Genomic DNA, 20156 nt, shown 5'->3' with positions numbered 1-20156 from the left:
GCGGTTGGTTAACCGTCTCTTCTTCGCGAATTTAGACGAAAACGGTCTCTAAATTTCGAGCTTGGAAATTAAGAACCTCTCGTATCCAAATACGTACGATTATTTGACCCAACGAACGTAGAAAAAGAACCGCAACGGAGGATCTCTCCTCCTATGGGAACAGATGCGTGTTCGTACAGTTTGTATGTTGGTTGATTCGGATATGGGAGGTTCTACGAGACTTGGAAACGAACCGAGCGGGTAAAATGTGTGGTTCTTCTTCGTTGGAAGACGCCTCCGTTTTGCATAATTTTCAAAGGCTCGCGATCCGAGCAGAAGCTCCGCCAAATAGGTCGCGACGGTTAATTCGAAGGAATTTCGAGATGGAACGAAACGATGGTCGTTAATAAAGAAATCGCGAGGCGCAGATGGGATCGCGTCAGTCAGGGGTATTATACCGTAAAGGCTCTGGCACTTGCACTTGCCAATCGTGCGCGATACGAATCTCGCCAACCGCTGCATCACCAGAGAGAAGAAAAGAAGACGAAGGAGTAGAACGAGAGGGGAGAACATTCGGAGACGGTTGGAATTGTTTCCCGCCGTTTCATTTTTTGGCCACGATCCAGAGCGTCACGGTGCTTTTTCCGCCCGCACTCGAATACGCTCGATCGATAGGTCGCTCTCATCGAATCGAAGTAGCCCTCGATAAATGAGCAACCGTTCGGCCGAGGATCGAACGAACGAACGAATCGATCGCCGTGAAATCTGGACTTCGGGAGGGCCCGAAATTTCTCCAGACTCGTAACGAACGCGTTATCCCAAGTCGATTCGCAGCGATCGTCGTCGAGGAATTATGTCACTCGACGCGAAATCCGTAACCGGATAACCGATAAACAACGGACACGCGGCGAAAAAACTCGCAAGACCTCGATTCTCGGTCGTCGCCGGCCACAAAGTGGGGCAAATGAGCAGTAGGTTATTATCAAAGCCGGCCCTCCCTTAAATGGAGAGACAGCATTCGTGGCGTGACGGCGACCGACTCAAGAGCAAAACGCGCCTCTCGAACGAGCGTACTCGAGCGGATCGATCACGTGCACGATCGGGATTCCCTTCGGAATCGATCCCTCGCCACCGAATTCTCTCCTTGGACGAACGTTGTTTCGAAATCGACTCTGGTTTATCCCGTTTGCGCGAAGGAAACACCGAGTAACGAAGAACCGACGAAAAATACGACGACGAAAGAATTACCTGTACACCGAGTGTAAGTTTGCTCGAACCGCTCGCTCGTAAGATAAAAGAGGGGAATTCTAGCCGTCTCCGATGTTACCCAACAGGTTCACGAAAGGTACTTACGAGGGCCTTGACCGACACCCCGGCGAAGACGAGTGCGTCTTTGGTGAACTTCGAGTAACTCTTCTCGCATACTCGCAGATCACCCAGCGACCTTGCTTTCTACGATCGTCGGGAGCGTCAACGGGAACTCAGATTAGCGGTAAGTTGCGGACAGTTTCGCGGAGTGGCGAGCTTTGTGAAATTTCCATTCCCGCCGTTACATATTTCCCTCCTCTGAAATTTGTCGCGAACTCGAGGTAACTCGAAGCGTTCCACGCGTACCGATAACCAGAGTTTCTTTTCGATCCCCGGGCGAAGCCACAAAGCTCGTACTCGTTACGCGATTAGTATGCTGTTACGATAATTGGGATAAATTATTCGTCCGTTCGCCGGTTAATCCTCCTCGCCAAAAACACAACGCGAAGCGAACAACGGAAGCTCGAAGTGGAGCTCATGCATTAATAACTGTTAATAGGGCTGTACTTTCCGTCGAACACGGGAGATCGGATGCTGAGCGAACATGCTTCGAACGAAATCGAATTACCGATCGAGACGATTCAACGAGCCGGCCGTTCGAATCGAAAGGAGCTCGACGCGGTTTGGGGCTTCTCTCGAAAGATACGAGCGATTCTTTCCGTTCCCCCCACCGGGGCTTTCGAGATGCGAGAATCGATTCTTCTTTGGGCTCGTTGACCCTCGACCGGGGAGGTAGCTTTTCGAATTAGCGACACTCGCTCGCAGAACTCTCCTCGTCCCGTTAGACGGCCGCGAGCCGAGGAGACGAGCGACGCTAATCGACCGGGCCGATCGCGCAAAATGAACGATCGAGGAACGGGATGTGTGCGAAAACTGAACGAAATGACGTGATATACAAACCTCCTCGGTCTCCATCGTGTGATTGGATTTCCCATACGCCGTCTGATCGCCGTCGCTCATGCTCGAGATGTCGCCAAAGCTACGACACTGTTAGTGACAACAAAATACAACTGACAAAAGTGTATCGAACAGCCATCGAAGCGGTTTTTTCTCAACAAGCGTCTCTCGAAAGAAAATCGTCGTCAAGTGAAAAAAATACACGCGACGCGAATCCGTATCGGGTGTACGTTAAATGCACCGAAGACGAGTCGAAGCGCGACTATTTCGATTCCTTTCTTTCCTTTCTTTTCTTTTTCGTGTTTACTTACCAACTGCTTGATCGACACGCCGGTGGCAATTTTTTCCTTCATCGATCGATCCTGCTCGTGGCGAGTCGCCTCCGATACATATGTCTGTGTCTGCATGCACAAAATACAACGCACAAAGCTAGTCACATGCGAATGGGAACGTACGATGGTGTCGCAAATCTACTCGTTGGGTTCTTCGATCGAACTGCGATCTACTGTTCGACGATGGCTGAATCTCGATCGTGTCGATCGGGGATCGATTACACAGGATCGTCTTCGTCTCGTTAATTCGGGATAATTTACACGTGTTGGTAGTTGGTCGAAATCTTCGATCGGAGCAACTTGCTCGAAAGCGAACTATTTACCAGGATTTATCGGATAATATTCATTTCGCTCGTTCCGACCAACTGGCAAGCGTATAATTTATACAGGATTATTTATTTTCGTCCACGAACGAACTTATCGCAGGAAGCGCGAGGAAGTGAAAATTACCGGTGACCTTGGAACGCTCTTGACGTTTCCAGTTAGCAATTATCCTTTTGCGAGAAAACTTCCATCGTGGAAGCGCGATTACTTCGACTGGAAAGGTTCGTTACGAATTCACAATATTTCGAAGGAAACGCACGCTTCGAGGATAGTTTCGTTCACAGATCGAACGTGATAAATAAAGATTGCATCGGTACATGCGAGATAATTGCGAAACAAATGTAACGAGGGATGGTTAGTAAGTTCTCTAAGGCTAACGAAAAGGTCTGCGCGAAGCGATATCGAAAAAAATTCGTAAGTAGAGGAATTGAAAATTCGAAAGTGATGGACAATTTGTACATCCGGTGATTTAAATTACACCGAGGCTCGAAAATCTCGGGCACCTCTCGATCTTTGGACTCGGGGGTGTAACGATACGGATACAAATATCCTAGGTAATGGGAAGAACGAGAAAAGTTTTCAGCGAAAGGTGTACGAGCGCGTTGCCAAATTTTCGAGTCACGGTGTACACGGCTCGGTAAAGTTCGACCGCGCTTTCTCGGCCGGACGATTAAACGAACAACGTAAGAATAGAAAATGCAAACGAATTCCTCGCACGCGACTCGAATTCCTCGCACGGACACGCGAAACACTCGCGGCGGATCGCGCGTCGGTTCCGCGCGGAGAAACCGCGCGCGGTTAACGAACGACCACGCGAATCGAATTCGATCACGGACAATTTACTCCGTCGCGTACAAGTCGTTTCGTTACGGAATTGCAGCCACTTTGCGCGCATCCTCGCGTGGAAATTTGCGTTCGCGGCGCGTACGAGCGACGCTCGGTCTCGGTCGTCCTCGTTCAAAGTCCCGATTCGCTAAAACTTACCAGAGACTTGACGTTCACGTTCGACAGATCGTCCTCGTTCGAGAAATCGAGCGTTTCCGGATGCATTTGCCGGGAACCGGTGTGCATGCTCGGCTCTCGCAAGTTAGAGTTCTGACAAAACAGAGAAACACGCGCACACTGTACATGCAACCGATCACGTTACATTCAACGGTTGTTAGAAGGGGGACAAACAGGGTATACGAAACGTTCGCTTATCCGAGCACGCGTTTTCCTTTCGGGCATTCCGTCGCGTTCATCGACCGATTCTACGATCGGAGACCTCTGGACGAATTTTCAAAGAAGTAACTTTTCCTCGAGAACGAAGAAGAGATCTCTGGGAAGGAGAATACCCCTGGGGCAACAACTCGCGAAACGCTCGGATACATTTTTCTCCGCGACATCGGTCCGTCGATGTTTCTTCGACGAAAAGAATTTTCCATCGCGGAGGAAACGGATCGTTCTCGACGAGAGAGGTTCCCAGGCGCGTCGAAATGCCCAAAAGTACCCAGACGATTCTCCTTCCCGAGGAAAGCTAAGTTTCGATTTCCTCTTTTGTACGCGCGGTCGATTCCCTGCCTACTGTGAAACGGACGAAAAAAGAACGATCCAACGAGTGGAGAAAAAATCGCTGGATATCCCGATTGGAGTGAAAAGTCCGTGAAAAGTATCGCGAGGAATCGACGCGGCATGCAAACAAGGAATTAAAGACGGACTTCCGGTTTTCGTCGGTCCCTGCGAGTACTAATTAACACGATATAACGGTTCATGCACACCGTATTTATACCCACGCTGCGTCTCCTGTTCTCGTCCAGGATTCTCGATCTCGATTCGATCGTCCGTTGGTGCTCGGGGTCCGCTGGTACCGTCACTTTTCCGCTCTTTCTCTCTCTTTCTGCTCGCAAGGAACAACGCGAGCTCCCCTCCCTGACCCCAACCCCGTGTATCCTCGCGAGGAACGACGCGAACCCAACCCTGGAGAAAATTAACGAACGCGGCACGGCCCCCGTCCACTTACCACGGAGATGTTCTCCTTCTCCAGCTCGCTTTTCTTGCTCTTCTTGGTTTTCTTTGTCCGCGGAGTAAGGTTCGGCGAGGCATCGTTACCGGCGACGCCCTCGATCTTCTTCTTCTTCGTCTTGGTACCGGCCTTTGCGTTCGACGAGGTCACCACGGACGTCGTCGTTGTGATCGTCTCCTCGCGGCTTTCACTCTACGTTCAAAACAACGAGAAACATGTATTTCTGCTCGCTTGCCGCGGAACCCGGGTCTTCGAGTCGAGGCACAATTAATTGGCCGCTCGAAATCACTGGCTACCCCCTACCCATTGGCCACACGTGCCCTCGCTGGCCGACTAACCCCTAGGATAGAAAAAAGTTTCAGTTTCTTTGGTCCTTTCGGAAGGATGCCAACTTAACGCGTCTAATACGTACAATAACGAAGAAGGACTCTAAAACAAATAAAATACACCGATGTGTTTAAACATTGCATCGAAGGACTCGACTGGATCGATAAAGTAGAGATTCTTCGTTTGTGTTTTATCTCGAGAAGAAACGAAAAGTCGAGGTTATCGGTACCGCGGAATCTTTACGTCGTTAGTTTCGTATCGAGTCGAAGTAGACAGGATGTTCTTTCGAAGAACAGAGGAATACGTCGCAATCGTTAATTTCGTCTGAAATTATTGTAAATAGCTCGAGGCTCGAACAATTTTCTTAACGACGTCCCTTGGATTTCCTCGGCCAACATCCGGAGGGAGGAGCTCGTTCTCGAAAGTTGCGAAAAGATCGAAGGTGGAATCGCTAATACCAGCGATTCGCGCGACACGTTCGGCCTGGAACGGTGGATCCGACCTCCTTCGATGTGTTTTTCTCTCGTTGAAAACACGGCGTCGATTATACGCAAAATGGTACTCGTCGATCGTTTTGTTGCAAAACGCGAACGACGATAAGCGGATCTCCATCGAGTGGCGATCCTTTTTTTCAACGAGATGTCCGCTAAACGAAGGCTGACGAGCGGCCTACTGCTTTGCATATCGAAGAGGTGACACTGTAGCGTCCGTGTAATTGCACAGAGAGTTTCTATCGTAAATCGAAAAACTCGACCGCTCTTCCTCGGTGCTTCGAAAGTGGATCTCGCGATCTCGTCGTTAAAACGAGGCCGAAATAAATTGTTATCCCCGAGACGCTGACATTATCGAACGGTTGCTCGTCGACTCGTTTTCGAATTAAGTCGTTCGGAGGGCCTTGACTCCTCCGAGGCATTTCCACGTACCATTGTTGTCACGAGAGAAGATTTACCGCGCGATAGTTGTGAAAAGTGTTCCTTCGAACACCAAGGCGGAACTAACTATTTTTCAACGGTTACGCTAAACGATATTTATCGTTCCTGGCAATCTAAATATTCGAAGATTTCAAAACAGGGCTCTAAGAATAATCCCAGAGCTCGTGTGCTAAAAATAGCGATTCAAGTATCCGAAGATTCCAAAACAAAGATCCAAGATACTCCGATTTGAAAATAAATAAAAACACTCGAAAGCCGAAGACGATCCTCGACCGAACCGATCTACTTGGCGTCTGTAATAATGTTTAATGGAAACGCTATTAAGTGCTATCTACGGGCGCAAAGTTATCGACTTTATGGAACAGATCGGTCGGTTGTAAGTACGATGTAGAAAAGAAATGTGTAATTACGGTCCGGATGGTCCGTGTTCGTTAACAGGATGCTTTCCTTCGGAATCCTTCTTGGCAGTCTCCTCGATGGATACGATACGCGAGGTGCGCGCGTGCGTGCAGCAAAGCGATCAATGGGCTACGCGTCGAGAAAGAGAGCGAGTGTCCTTTCAATTCCTCCTCCGCGCGTTAATAAGGTATTAATGAACGGACGGATATGAATCGCAGAGTCGGCCGATCGGCGCGCTGAACGAGCGAATCGCGAGCTGGACTACGCCAACCCACCTCGGTTTGTTGGACAACGAAGCGTTCGCGAGTCACCGTCCTGTCGAACGACGTCTACTGCGGCTAGAGATAAACAAACGAAACCTTCGGGAGCTTCCCAAATGCGACGGTGTTTTTCTCACGGTGATTTTTATCGCGGTTGTTATGCCTAATGAATTTCCGTCGCGACTATCGTTCACGAACGTCGACCCGCGGACAAGGGGATCCTTCGACCAATTGCGCGAACCCGAGCGAACAGAGGAACTTTATTTCACTTTACGAGGACGGTGTACAGTAATCTTAACGTTCTCGCTTTAATTGACACGATCGCGGGGATAGCAATTACCGTTCTGCTAAATATTCATAGACGGAGTCGAGCGTATCGTTCTCCCCGCGGGTCGTATTTATACGTCGGTCAACGACGATGGAATTACACGGAGCGGCGATGAATTTTCACGCGAACCTAACTTACGTTTTCTTTTTTTTTTTTGCAATTCACAGATTCCTGAATTCTCAATTCTGCGGTTCAAACGTATACTCGAAGAGAGCTGCTCTTTAAACGTTCAACCGTATTCGCTCGCGTGCGCGATAAAAAAGAAAGGTTCGAATCTTTTACAGACCGAGTAACTTTTAAACTTCTCGTTTTTCTATTCGAATATTATCTTTCGTAGAACGTAATTTCCCTCTGGGAAATATACTTTTCCCATTACCTTGGAAGGTAATAAAAGTTTGTCCGAGAAAAAACTGGATCTCCGCTCCGGTCGGTGATAAGGAATCTCGGTAAACGTAGAGCTCGACCGTTCTTGGTCTGGCGGTCGCGTGTTACGAAAAGTTTGAGAAACACTGGTGCATGCGCGCGTACGCACGGAGATGCTGGTTAGGTCTGGTTTCGGTCACCGATCGGAGATCAACGCTACGTACGACTCGTCTTCCGCGAGCGAATCTTAATTACGCCAGCGGCGAAAGTTCGAAGGAGCGATGTAGCGGTGGAATTCCTTTTGGTCTGGTTGCCTCGGTGCTTAATGAAGAGATCCCCGAGCAAATTAGTTACGAGGATCGCCGCCGTCGCGGCGTTCACCACCAGGTACCAGGGACGACTTTATCGCGATCGTATTATTAGACGATAAAAGGAGAGGAGAGGAGAGTGGAGGAGAGGCCCGGTGATCGGCACAATGCTTCGTTACACGGCGTCGCTTCTTCGCGAGCGAGCGCGAGAGACACGTAATTACGGGCCACGTAACTCGAGGAACCCGATTCGAACCGACGATTACGCTGCATTCTTCCCGAAAGGCAGTAGCCGAGGAGAGCCTTTCGAAAGTCACGCAGCCACGTTTCCCGTCCCGTGTACAGGACACGATCGTAATATCTCCCGATGCGTACGCGGTGCTCGCGTGCACGGGAACGATCCAAGAGGATCGTTGTTCGTCGCGCGCGGATTCGACGAAGAATAAGATGGTCACGGTGAACGGGAGCAGCCCGGGAACTTTCGTAACGCGTTAGACCAGACTTTCTAATTCAACGGGCGACGCTACCGATTCACTTTCACAATTTCGGAGACGGATCTCGCGAGACGCTCGAGGCTTGCGGGAGAGTCTCCGGGTATGGGAAACCGATGGAAACACGGTACCCCCTCGCCCGATAAGTCCGGGACCCTAGGGTTCTTGCACTCGCTCCAATCACCCTGGTTGCACCTAACCCCGACCGATCTAGAATCAACCTAGCTGGACGCAACCTCGTTGTACCTAACCCATCGGAAACCCGCTCTGGGAACGCGCGGAGAAATGTTCGAAACGTTTGAAAAATGTTACGTTTCGTCTCACGTCGGAATTTGACACCGTCGGAGGACAAGAGGGTTACCGGGAACCACTCGGCGGTACCTCGAGTACCCAGCTGTATTCGTTCCGCAAACTATGCGGGCGATAGTTTGTCGCGTTGACCGAAACGACGTCGATAACGCACTCCCAAAAGAACAAAAGAACAAAAGAACACGGGTCGCAGGATTCCCGTACCGTGGAAAATTGTCGGTTCCATGGGGCGAGCCACGTCGATCCTAAGGTCCCACTTTCCCGATCGTTTCGCGCACCATGGATTTCGGCTACACACGGACCCAGGATCGTACTCATGGATCACCGCGGACACTGTGCGCGAAAATCGAGGAAGACTCGGCGACGAACACGAAGAACGGCCACCCACTCGGGACGACAGCGCGCGTCTACCTTGGCAACGAGGTCGACGGAAGAACGACGAAGACCGGCCGTCGAGGAACGAGAGCGAGAGAGCGAATAAGGGAGCACCGATTGGAAGGGGAATCGTGTTCCTCGAGCGCCCTGGGACCGGCTCTCCCTTGCCACTCGCTCGGACGGATCGCTCGATACCGATCGGAAGAACAACGCGTGTGCGCGCGCGGAAAAGGAAAATATCCAGGGACCTTCCGACTAACCGGTAGCTAAAACGGCAGGATGGATCGTTCAACGGCGATCAAAGTTCCACGAAGTGAGAAAGAGAGAGAGCGAGAGAGACGCCGATCGACAGAGCGTAAAATAAATATTCAACGTCAGAGAACGCAACGAGACAGTGGAAAAGGAAGATTCCTCGCGATGTGTCTCCTACCTGGCCGATGATCATCCTCGACGAGCGGGCAAACAGAGCGATCGAGAGTGGTTCGGGGAACCGGCGTATCCACGACTCCGGAGATGTCTGCGCGTCCGGAGAGGCCAGGTTCAGGAAACTCCGGTGCTCTCCAAAGCGTGGACAAGCGGGAGGAAATCGTGGGGATACGGTGGATTTCCGCGATTGGCCGTTTCCACCGGACACAGGGAGACGGTTGGCCGCGTACGTGTGGCCAGGTGAAACACGAGGGGAGCCAGACGGTGCTCAACCGGCAGAACGAAACCTACCAGCCCGATCTACCGGCAAGCGGAGCTCGGGATTGGCCGCTCGCCGGCTCTCGACGAAACATCGACCTCGATATCGACGCCGGACCGTGCTACGAACCTAACGCGCCCGGGATTCTTTTCTTTACGAAAATCGAGTCACCGGCTTCGATCCAACGACCCTTCGGGGCTTGGAAAATCTTACCCCAAAGGTTCTCCGGCGAGGAAAACTCCTTTGACCCGAGTTACCCGGACCAGGCGTTCTTAAACTCCCCTTAGGGTTCAAAGATCGCCAATGGCCACCTCGACCAGTGGGTTTAACTCGGAACACTCTACGCTCCACTCTCCAGTAGTTGCAAGGATTTATTCACGAGTACCGAGGACTCGATGCCTATAAACCCGTTGATCCGAAGATCACGACCGATAATAATACCTCCACCATCACCACCACCACCACCGGGTGGTTTCGACTCGGAATAACTATACCCCTCGTTCAATTCGAATCACAGACTCCACTTTCCAGGAGTTGCGAGCGTGTTCGGTCTTGCGTCATCTCTGCCGTTGGAATTCGATCCTCGAAAGACTCTTGGTTTAAAACAGTTTCTTGGAAAGATACGTTCCTCGCAGGAATTCGAAGCTGTTCGAACTTTCTTTCCTTTTCTTTCCTTCTCCGGAAGTAGTGTCCATCGAGGAAAGCAACGCGCGCGAAACAGACGATGTTTCCTCGTTGGCCGATAAGGCAATCAATGAGACCGTCGATACATCATCCCGGCGATAACGCGCGAGCCGAAGCGCACCGAGCGTTGCTCGAAACGCGAGCGTCGGAGCCGAGACGTCGAGGTTCGCCCGTTTCTGGCACGACCTCGATCTTGGTTAAGCCTGTTTCAACGCGGAATAGGTTACTTGTACGCGATTATGGGCGGTGGTCGTTGAACCGGCTCTTTGATAACTCGATTTCGTACCGTCGGCTTGATAAACGAGCCGAACGCTTCCGCTACGCGAATTATTCGTTTCTACTTGTTGGTCGTTGTTCGTCGAACACGGACTGGAATTGTTTTACCAGCGTATCGACCGATAACGAGACTCGTTACCGATAACGTTACGCGTTTATGTTTCTTGCCGACAATGTCGCGATGCATCCGTGCAGGCTGGCACGCATCGTGCGTAATCGGTAACCCGATGCCTTGTTTACGCTAGCGTAAACAATCTCGCGCTACCGAGAACCTTATGCCGTAATCGCACCGGCCCGTTTATTATTCGCGTACGAAGGTTGGTCAATATCGTCCGTATTGGCATCGTGTTGTTCGCTTTCTCGTTCGCTTATCGCGAACGTATACTCGGCGAGCGACAGCGGCGATAACCTTTATCTCGAGTTCGCCTTGGCGCGAGCGGGAACTTTGTTCTATATTTTTTTATATTCTTGTATTAGTTTTACACGCTTTTTATCGTCCCTCTAAATATTCTTGGTTAATTATTTCCACAACCTTTTTATCGTTCTTTAGACCTTTTTATCGGTCGATGAAACGCAGAAAGTAAAAGACTTGACCTTTTATCCACGGTACATCGTCGATGTCTCGTCTGGTATGCGATTAAGCGCAGAGTTAATAACGTCGACAGTTTTTACGCCCGTAAAGTCGTAGGGTCGTGTGTCGCGTAAGTCGTTGAGTCGTCCACCTATACCGTGTCCTTCGTACGTTGCTTCGGTGTTGTTTCTTGGACGTTAAGCCCACCGCCGGTTGGATAACGAAACCAAGCGACGTCGTCGCGATTTCTACGAATTCGTAATCGGCTCGAGCTTTCGAAATCTGCTTCGAGCCGATATTCCGTATTGCCGTATCGCGACCTCACCTATCGGCTTTTTTCTTCTTTCGGATACCGTTTACCGGCTCCGAAGCGTCAATTTCGTTCGTAACCGTGAACCAGATTCGTTTCGCGTTCGTCCGCGCGTGCCCGCTCGCGTGCCGTATTCTTACGGGTGTCAATGAAGAGAAACAACGGAGACCGAAAGTGGTTACGCGTGGCTGCGCGATGTCAACGAGCCAATTAGGCCTTTGTTGTTTAATTAAACGCGCCGACGTTCTCCGACGGGACCATTCAATCCTGTGACGAGTATTGTTCGCACCTACCGCTTCGAATGTTCTTTGAAATCGTATAACTCGCGACGAGGAGAACTTTGATACGATCGAGTCGAGTAGCCCACCCTGTACGCGTTACGCTCTCGAGCGACGTGAAAAACGAACGAGGACGAAACTCGTACGAAAGATCGAAATACACCGGTCGATGAAAAATCGCGAGCCTGCTCGATTACAATGTTGCCGGGAATTAATGAGATTAATTATTACCGGCGCGAAATATGCGTGGGAGCACGCCCAACGGTGTAATTAGTCTTGCAGCGAACCGCCAGGAAAAGCGGAGCCGGAATGGCTCGTTTGCAAGAATTACTCAACACTCGGCTGGAACGCGAACGAACGCCTGCCTCTTTGTTACTCGGGTACCATCGATTCGGAACGAAAGTACCTCCTCGGGAGCACCGAAGTCAGCCAATTACGTACATACTTTGAAACCGCTATTCCGATTCGCTATTTTAAAATATTCCTGTCGAAGCCTCTCCTCCGTTTAAATGTCCAAAGCGTGTTACATTTTTGTTCGTACGACAACGCGATTCGAATTTTTGGCGTCTTGGTACACGAGAGAACTCTCGTCGATAAAATTTTCCAAATGTAAAAATCCTGTACCTTCGTTGCTAAAAGGTTCTTCTTCTGACCCCTCTAGTTTCCACTTTCGATATCTTATAAATTACAGAACCAGGAGAGACATTTCTTAATCTCGAAAAACCTTAAATGCATTATCGTTAACACTCTTCCCCCTCCTCCCTTTGCCCCCAAAAAAGAAAAACAAAAACAACATCAACAACAAGAACAACAACAACAACAACAACAACAATAAGAACAGCAAGAACAGCAAGAACAACAATAACAACAAGAACAAGAACACGTAATTGGCCGTACAAGCGCAAGCATCGGTTTAGTAGAGTTCGCGAGTCGAAGAAGGGTATCGGAGGCGGCGTCAACGTCTCAAGCATCGTCCGTCGTACCTTGCTCGCTTCCGAATCCGCGCGTTGAACCGGGGACTCGGTGACGGAGTAGATCAGTCGCGAAAGGATTGAACGCACTTACGTCACACATGTTGGAGGAGTCGCTGGCCTCGTCGTCCGGGGTAGCGAGGGGTGCGCGAGGGGGTGAGTCGATGTTCTCCGGGTGATCGTCGAGCATCGGTTCCGAGTCGTTTCCGGACTCGAGGCACTTGGTCTCCGAGAAAATGGTCACGCTACTCTCGGATATTACCACTTCGGTTTTCTCGATGAACGTGGCCTCGGACACCGAGAGTTCACTGGACGATTCCGCTATCGCGTTCTGCTCGTCCGCGTTATCGTTCGCTTCCTCTTTCATTTCCTCCTCCTTGATGTCGACTTCCTCGTCCTCGACGAGTTCCAGACTCCTTGATCGGAGATCCGTCTTCCCCGAGTCCTCCGGGAGGTGTTCGCCGCCTTCCTCGCTCAACACGCGACGTTCCGTGTCTATGAACTCCTGGGTGCTGGCTGCGTCGGTCGACGCCTCGGATTGGCTCAACGTACCGTCGTCGAAGCTCCTGGACCGAGCGATCGGGGACCCACGAGCCCCCTCTTCGAGTTCCTCGGTGGATTTCGCGGGAGCGGACCACTCGTCGAATTCTTCGGGGATGGACCAGTCCTCGTTGTCGGCGGGAACCTTCTCGTCCAACGAGCTGGACAGTTTCTCCCCCGAGGACACCTTGGACTCCTCCTCGACCGGTAGTTCGTTCCCATCGTCCTCGACGTCCTGTTCCTTCCCGGTCTCGGGCATCACGGTTTCGGAGGAGTCGTCGGGCTTGTTGTCATCGGCCAAGGACTCCTCGAGACCTACTTCTCTGGCGTCTTCGGAGTTGGGGTTACGCCGGCAAAGGGTCTGGTCGAATTTGTAGCAAAGCTGGCTAGCCTGGTGACCCTCCGAAAACGTTACCTGCTCGGTCCAAGTGCCGGAAACGTCGATCAGCCGCGAATCGTCCTCCTTCGCTATTCCTGGCAGCTCCACCGGCTCGGTCCTTGGGTCTTCCTCCGGATCCTCGTCCGGTTTCGCCGGATCGAGCCACTCTTGAAAATTCTCGGGAGTCTTCTTGTTCTTGAAAGATTTCTCGTCCAAGAATACTTTGGAGTCCACCTCGATTGGAAGTTCGTTTCCATCGCGTTCGGCGTCTTGTTCCTTACCAGTCTCGGCCATCACGGTTTCGGAGGGTTCACCAGGGTTGTCGTCATCGGGCAAAGAACCCTCGAGGAGCTCTCGAGAGTCCCTCGCGTCGAGGTTACGCTGACAGAGGGTCTGCTCGAACTTGTAGAAACGTTGTCCAGCATGTTGCCCATCTGGGAGCGTCGCCTGCTCGGTCCAGGTGTTCGCGACGTCTATCAGCTGAGTATCCTCCGCCGAGGTGGCGTCGATCCGCTCGACATCCGCGAGCTTGGTTCCGGTATCCTCTTCCGATTCCTCTTGGAGAACCTTCTCGCCTACGAACGATTCGGCATCGTCGGCGGACCGTTCGATCTCGTCCGTCCTTGTTTCCTGAACGACAATCGTGCTGGCAACTTCCGGCTGTTCGTCGAATACCTGCTCGTGCTCCTTCTCCTCCTCTTCCTGCCCCTCCTCGCCCCGGAAACCCGTCGCGATCGGTTCTGGCTTCGCGCTCTCCTCGTAGGAGGAACCCGAGATCTTGGTATCGGGTGACACGTGACCGTTTTGATAACTGTACGGCTCCTCGATCAAGGCACAGTGCTCGCTCTCCGCCTCGATGAACTCGGTGTTCACGTCGACGGTGTCTTGTCGCCTGTCCAGCACGATTCTTTTCACCGTTTCCGGCTCGTTCGTCGATTCCTGGCGCTCGTCCGCCTCGACGAGCGTCTCCTCCTCGGTGCTGGAGCAGATTCTCAGCGCCAGCTCGCTCTCGATCAGCTCCTGGAGGCTCTTGTCGTCGCTGCCTAGCTCGTTACGCGTGTTGTTAGTCAGGATTAGGTCGTCTTCGTCGTCGTTGGTGTCGCACAACGTGATTAATTGGTTGTTACTCGCGGTTAGGTTATCCAAATCTAGCAAACCGTTGTTAGACTGCACACCGCACACCTCGCTCTTCTTGCTACTTACGACGTTGATCGATTTCTTCGTCGCCACCTCCGCCATTATGGCGCGCCTCGTTCCTCGGACAGTCGCACCGTGGACACCTGGAACCAGACCGAACGCATTGGTAACCATTCGTCGATCGCGAGCGGTCTATTTACTACAACATGGAAGGAAAAGGGTATTTCATTTTTAGGAGAGTTACGAGCAACCTCTTTTTCTTCGGAACGACCGTTCCCGATCATTGGGAGAGAATCTACGCGAGGGAGGATCTACGCGACCAGTAGGGAGGTTTATAGGTGCGCGAAGATAAAACTCTCAGCGAGTAGTCCCATAAAATAGACGGTGGGGGACGTGTCATTGCGGGTTCGACGTTCGATGACTCGGAGTTAACCTCGGGTTAACAACCCCTTTCTCGAAACGGTCGTCAAACTGTCGGAGGGTATTCGACCACGAAAGAATCGAAATCGAAGCTTCCTTCTCTTCGAGCGCACTCGCTCTCGATAGTCAACGATGAGATTTACACGTTAACGCGGTGCAGTTCCATTTAAAATTTACTTTTACCGATGGGTTAAGTAGATCGATCTTGTTCGAGACGAGGGCAAGTCGGTTCGAAGAAGATTTCCGCATATTTGGGGGCGTTTCGCTCGCGCAAAACATCCGCGGTCCGATTACGAAAGTGCGCGCGCGGAGATACTTTCTCGAAGCCGGCGGTTCTATTCTCGGATCGGTAGGGGCAACACGTTTCGTGAACAACGAGATCCGTTGTTCCTCCGCGAGGGTCACCGAGCGTAATTCGCAGCGGAATACCGCGAGCCGCGTTAATTCCTCCGGCGCGTCGAAATTAAGGAAAGATTCGGACGTGTGGAACTCAGGAAGCGGTGCAGGCCAGTTGCTTGGCAAGCCGAACCCTCCTATTATTAGCCATTCCGTGCGTCCGCGTATTTATGCCGCCGCGACGGGACGTATTTCGAAAATGAAACTTGAAACTGCTCAAGGATACCCCGACTACCGTATTTCGAACGAGTGCAGTCGGAACTATTCGATCGTCCTCTAAGATCAACGTGGACCCTAGACGAAGAGTCGATCCAGATGGTATTTTTTTCGAGAACAATAGCCAAACCGTGGAATTTCAGGGTTCGAGCTCGTTGACCAGCTTCGCGAAGATCAACGATGTCTCGAGCATCACCTGTATCGCGAGCGATGAAGCGTGTTCCGCGTTCACGATGCGCAACCGAGCGAGCGAGCAAGCAAGCGAGCAGACTCGGGGCATTCGGGTCCCTTAACGGGGGTCAACTCGAACCCCGAACGCGTCGTTAAGGATTTGCGATCAGATACCCGGTTACTTACTTTCCGCAAGGTCGGGTTTGTCTCTTTTCGAGGAAGTAGAAGCACCAGGGGCCTCTAAATGCCCGTAAATTACTGGGTGCAAATTAGCCAATGGCGTTGCACGAGCGCGCAGAAGCCAAGGGCTCTTAGACGTCTCTTTAATGGCTACAGTTATGATTCCGTTACTCGAGTGTGTCGCGCGGACGTTTTTAGCGGATCATGCGGCAAGACGACGCGGAACTATATATTCGCCTAAAGTGGTCGTTAAGAAATACCTAACTGTCTCGTCAGCGTCGATATATTGTAGCGTTACGGGCGTCGTCGTTACGCGAGTTATCGCGCGACGCTAGCAGCGAACGTGTTCCGATCGCCCGTTGCGCTTGTCCTCGTCCGTTCGTAATCGTCGCCGAAAAAAACCGAGCGATTCGTAACTTCCGCCGGCTCGAGGATAATTTTAAATTATTCGAGCTTCGAGCGCCGCGTCTCGAGGAATCGAAATGCAAACGGAACTGGAAACCGAGCTCTTATCGGGGATCGTTTCGTTCGTAGGTTCGCGGGGTCCCGATCGGGGCACTCGGGATTCGTTTGACGCTCGGTTCGACGGAGATATCGCTGGTGGGGAAAGTATCGGTAAACCTCGGTTACAGGGACACTGTACCAGTCGTGCGAACGATCTCGGCCCGTGACAGTCGGCCCGCTGTACTGCCCGTTTTTCCGAGTCGATCATCGCGATCACGGTCCCCGTCTCGCGTCGAAAATTCGATTTCCTCCGATTTGTCAGCGAACCGAATCGATCGCGACAACGATTCGACGAATTCCAGCGCGTACCGTGGTCCGTCCGCCACGGTTTATAAACAGAAAGAGAACGCTCCGGCCAGTTCGATTCCGCCATAAACTAACGCGCCGCAGTAAAATTAGAAAGTGCTCGAAGCGGATCGAGGCGCATGCGCTGGTGCTCGCGCTGGTGCTCGCGCTCGCGCTCGCCCTCGCGTCGACACGAGCGCATGCGCGCCCTCAGTTTTTCCCATGTTCGACAAGTACTGCGTGATATTTAAAATCGCGCGGAGGAGATTTTCAGGGCTGTCGTCGTGTTCGTGGTACTTGAAAGTCTTTCGCGCGCTTAATTTAATTCTTGGTTTCCCTTCTCTGGTTGGTTGGTTGGTTGGTTGGTCGGTCGGTTCGTTCGATGGTGGTATCGTTGGTCGCGTCTCTTTCCGTCCCGGTTCCGCGCTCCGGTCTCTCTCCCTCCTGTTTCTCCTTCTTTACCTCGTCCCTCTCTTTGGCCGGCGTTTCTCCGAGGTCGTTCTTCGGGTTCACGACCGGGACTATAGGAGCCGAGATCCCGCCTCTCTTTCTCCCGGATCGCGGCTACTCTCTCGTTTCAACCTCTCTCTATTTTTAGAATGACACACTACCGGCGATTCAACGACGCGCAAGAGGGCCTATCCTCTCTGCGCCGCGGCCGGGAAATCCTCTGCCCAAAAGCGGTGTCGAACGAAAGCGACAGCTTCGATCGTTTTTCCTCCCGTGAGTTCCCATCGATCGATTTTCGAAAAGACGAGAGTCGTCGGCTCGGCTCGGCTCGGCTCGGCTCGGCGATCGAGATCGCGACGACGACATTTGCGGCAGAGAACGCGTCCACGAACGAAAGCGCAAGGTTCGCTCGGCAAATTGCCGTATCATGTACTGTTTGCGCAATCATTCCGGATGCTGGAGCTAGCCGCGGGTGAACGTACGCGAGGGTGTCTACGCTTTTGTCTCGTTTCTGCGCCCACGAGAAATGTTGCAACCGTATTATAATTGCGCAGAGCGACGAGTGCGCCAATTTGCACGGGCTGCGATCGCGAACGATCCGACGTTCGATCCCACGATCTTCGCGACATTGATTTCCCTTTCGTATTCGCGAGAACCTTGGAAACGTTTCGAGTCCGGTACCGTGTTTCTTCGAAACGTATTCGACGTCGAAGCTACCTGCCATTTGTTTACGTTCGAAGCGACGAGACGTACGCGCGACGCAACGGTCGGTTCGTCGAAACGCTACCGGTACCAGGGTCGACCTTCGTCCTTATAAGACGATCGTCCTTATAAACTTCGTCCGCGAAACGAAAGATTTCGTCGTACGGAATGTTTCGCGAAGGTGTTTCGATCGATGAAAACGAGCGAATTCCGGAAAGGAAAGAGAACGGTAACGAACGGTACGGGGGCAATTAATTTGCCCGCGTTAATCGACGAATTTATGTAACCCGCGAATCGATGCGGCGAGTGAAAGGGATCGATTACCGGCGTCGTCGAATCACCCGTGCGTCGCGTCGTGGATTTACAACCGCACGCGGACCGCACCTGAGTACCACGAGGACGTAATCGATAATGGAAACTTTACTTCCTCGATTCGCGTCCACGCCCGTCCGAACGACGGGCCTTCCTTTCTGCCCTCAACCAAGGAACCCGACTCGAAATAGAATCTCCTTCTGCACGACACGCTTCGTATCGAGAACCGCGTAAATCCGTTTACGGGGATCGTTCGTCGAAACCTGGCCGCGATTCCGCCGAAATTCTCGATCAACCATCGGTGGTTTTCTACAGAGACGAGAGATCGGAGAAAGAAATCGAAGATGTCGATGCGGAAGATCCTGGTCGATCGATTCTGCCTTTCACCGTGCGATATCGAGCGCGACGGGAAATAGGTTTATTTTTAAATAAAATCCATATCGATTTCGCTCGTGGTCCCCTCCGGGGACGGACCCGGACGATCGTGGACAAAGTAGCGACGGATTCGTTTTCATTTGACATCCGCGAAAAGGTAAATCGATCGTGAAATGAACATTTTCGTGCGCGTACCGAGCGATGCGCGCGGACGGTCTATTAATAGATATTTCTGAGAGATCTTGTTAATCTTCTTGTATGATTTACAGTGGAAGAGCCGGTATTCGTCCAAGTTTGTAGACCCAGGAACCCGCGTAACCCGGACTCGAGACGCGTAATACTCGACGTAGAACAACGTTCGGGCGCGTTCGCACTGCTTTTCCTCGGCGAAGTAACTGGCCGGCAAAAAGTGTAACGAGTCTCGATTACCGGGGAACCAGTACCGCGTAACTATGCCTGGATCGTCCTTACGTACGCGCGGTTAAAAGATCCGATCGAATGTCCGGAGCTCGGTCCTTGAGCTTCTTACAGCGAATACCTACATGCTTTTTGCTCGAGATAAAGTTTGTAAAAATTCGTCGACGCCTGTTTCCCCGCGAGTCGAACGATACACCTGGTTCCCACGTAATCCCCGGATAGGGTCACCGAATGACAAATTGCTCCTAAAGTGGCTCCTTCGGAAAACTCGGGAATATTCCGAGAAGCTCCGAGGCGCTCTGTTCGAAAACGGAGGAACCAGTTTCGTTGGGAAATTCCCTGGAACTATTATTCCGTGTCTATCCTACGAACTGTGTTCTTCTTTATGGATAAATTCCGCGTACGAGAGTCGAGGTACTCGATGCTTTTCGATACTTGGGAATCTTCTCGACGTTTCAATTTTGAAATCTCGTCCGCTCGCTCGACGAGCAAGGAAAATCGAAAGAGATTTTGAAAGAAATTTCGGTGTAAAAAAGGTGGACGATCGAATCGTTCGTTTGTCCAAGTATTCGTCGAACGTTTCGATTCGGGAATCCGTCGAGGCGAAATGAAAGTCGGAAGACGAAGGACAGACGAAAAGCAAGATTTATCCGGAAATGGCGGGATCGCGGTGGAGCGGTGCACGACGCACGCGAGCAAAGGAATCTTCCGCGTGCGTGGACGCGGGTGCGTGCAGAAGCGGGCTCGCGCGAGCGCGCTGCGTTTTCACTGCAACCCGAGTGCATAAGGCGCGGCCCCGAGTCTCTCGCCGGTGTCCCCTTACAGATTTCTATGCAACTATAATTAGGTAACCGACACCGGTCTCCGTAGGAATCCCTGTTAGCCGTGAAGCTATGCCGGCGCGGAAAGTGGCGCGAATATTTTCGGCGCGAGGAAAGCCGAAATTAAACGCGCTGCCGCACT

At 51.8% G+C, this 20156-nt stretch overlaps 1 protein-coding gene across 14 annotated transcripts in view; it reads right to left on the bottom strand.

The window, feature by feature from the left end:
- The window catches only part of LOC143146044 (uncharacterized), a 30780-nt gene extending 16858 nt beyond the window's left edge, over positions 1 to 13922 (bottom strand). For 5 of the 14 annotated variants that reach the window (XR_012991830.1, XM_076310016.1, XM_076310023.1 and 2 more), the window contains exons 1-6: positions 12804 to 13922; positions 4840 to 5034; positions 3825 to 3935; positions 2496 to 2585; positions 2188 to 2274; positions 1333 to 1431 (exon numbers count right to left, since the gene is read on the bottom strand). Coding sequence is in view for 13 of the 14 variants with exons in the window: in XM_076310016.1 (XP_076166131.1) it covers positions 1333 to 1431; positions 2188 to 2274; positions 2496 to 2585; positions 3825 to 3935; positions 4840 to 5034; positions 12804 to 13922 (1701 nt within the window). In the remaining variant the exon portion in view is untranslated. The remainder of the gene's footprint in view (positions 1 to 1332; positions 1432 to 2187; positions 2275 to 2495; positions 2586 to 3824; positions 3936 to 4839; positions 5035 to 12803) is intronic. The other 9 variants (XM_076310019.1, XM_076310021.1, XM_076310022.1 and 6 more) reach the window with 5 other exon arrangements.
- Between the last annotated feature and the right edge of the window lie 6234 nt (positions 13923 to 20156).

This window comes from Ptiloglossa arizonensis, chromosome 4, assembly GCF_051014685.1.
Source record: "Ptiloglossa arizonensis isolate GNS036 chromosome 4, iyPtiAriz1_principal, whole genome shotgun sequence".
Taxonomy (NCBI): Eukaryota; Metazoa; Arthropoda; class Insecta; order Hymenoptera; family Colletidae; genus Ptiloglossa; species Ptiloglossa arizonensis.
The sequence above is the reverse complement of the archived record's forward strand: the minus strand, read 5'-3'. Positions and strand labels throughout refer to the sequence as shown.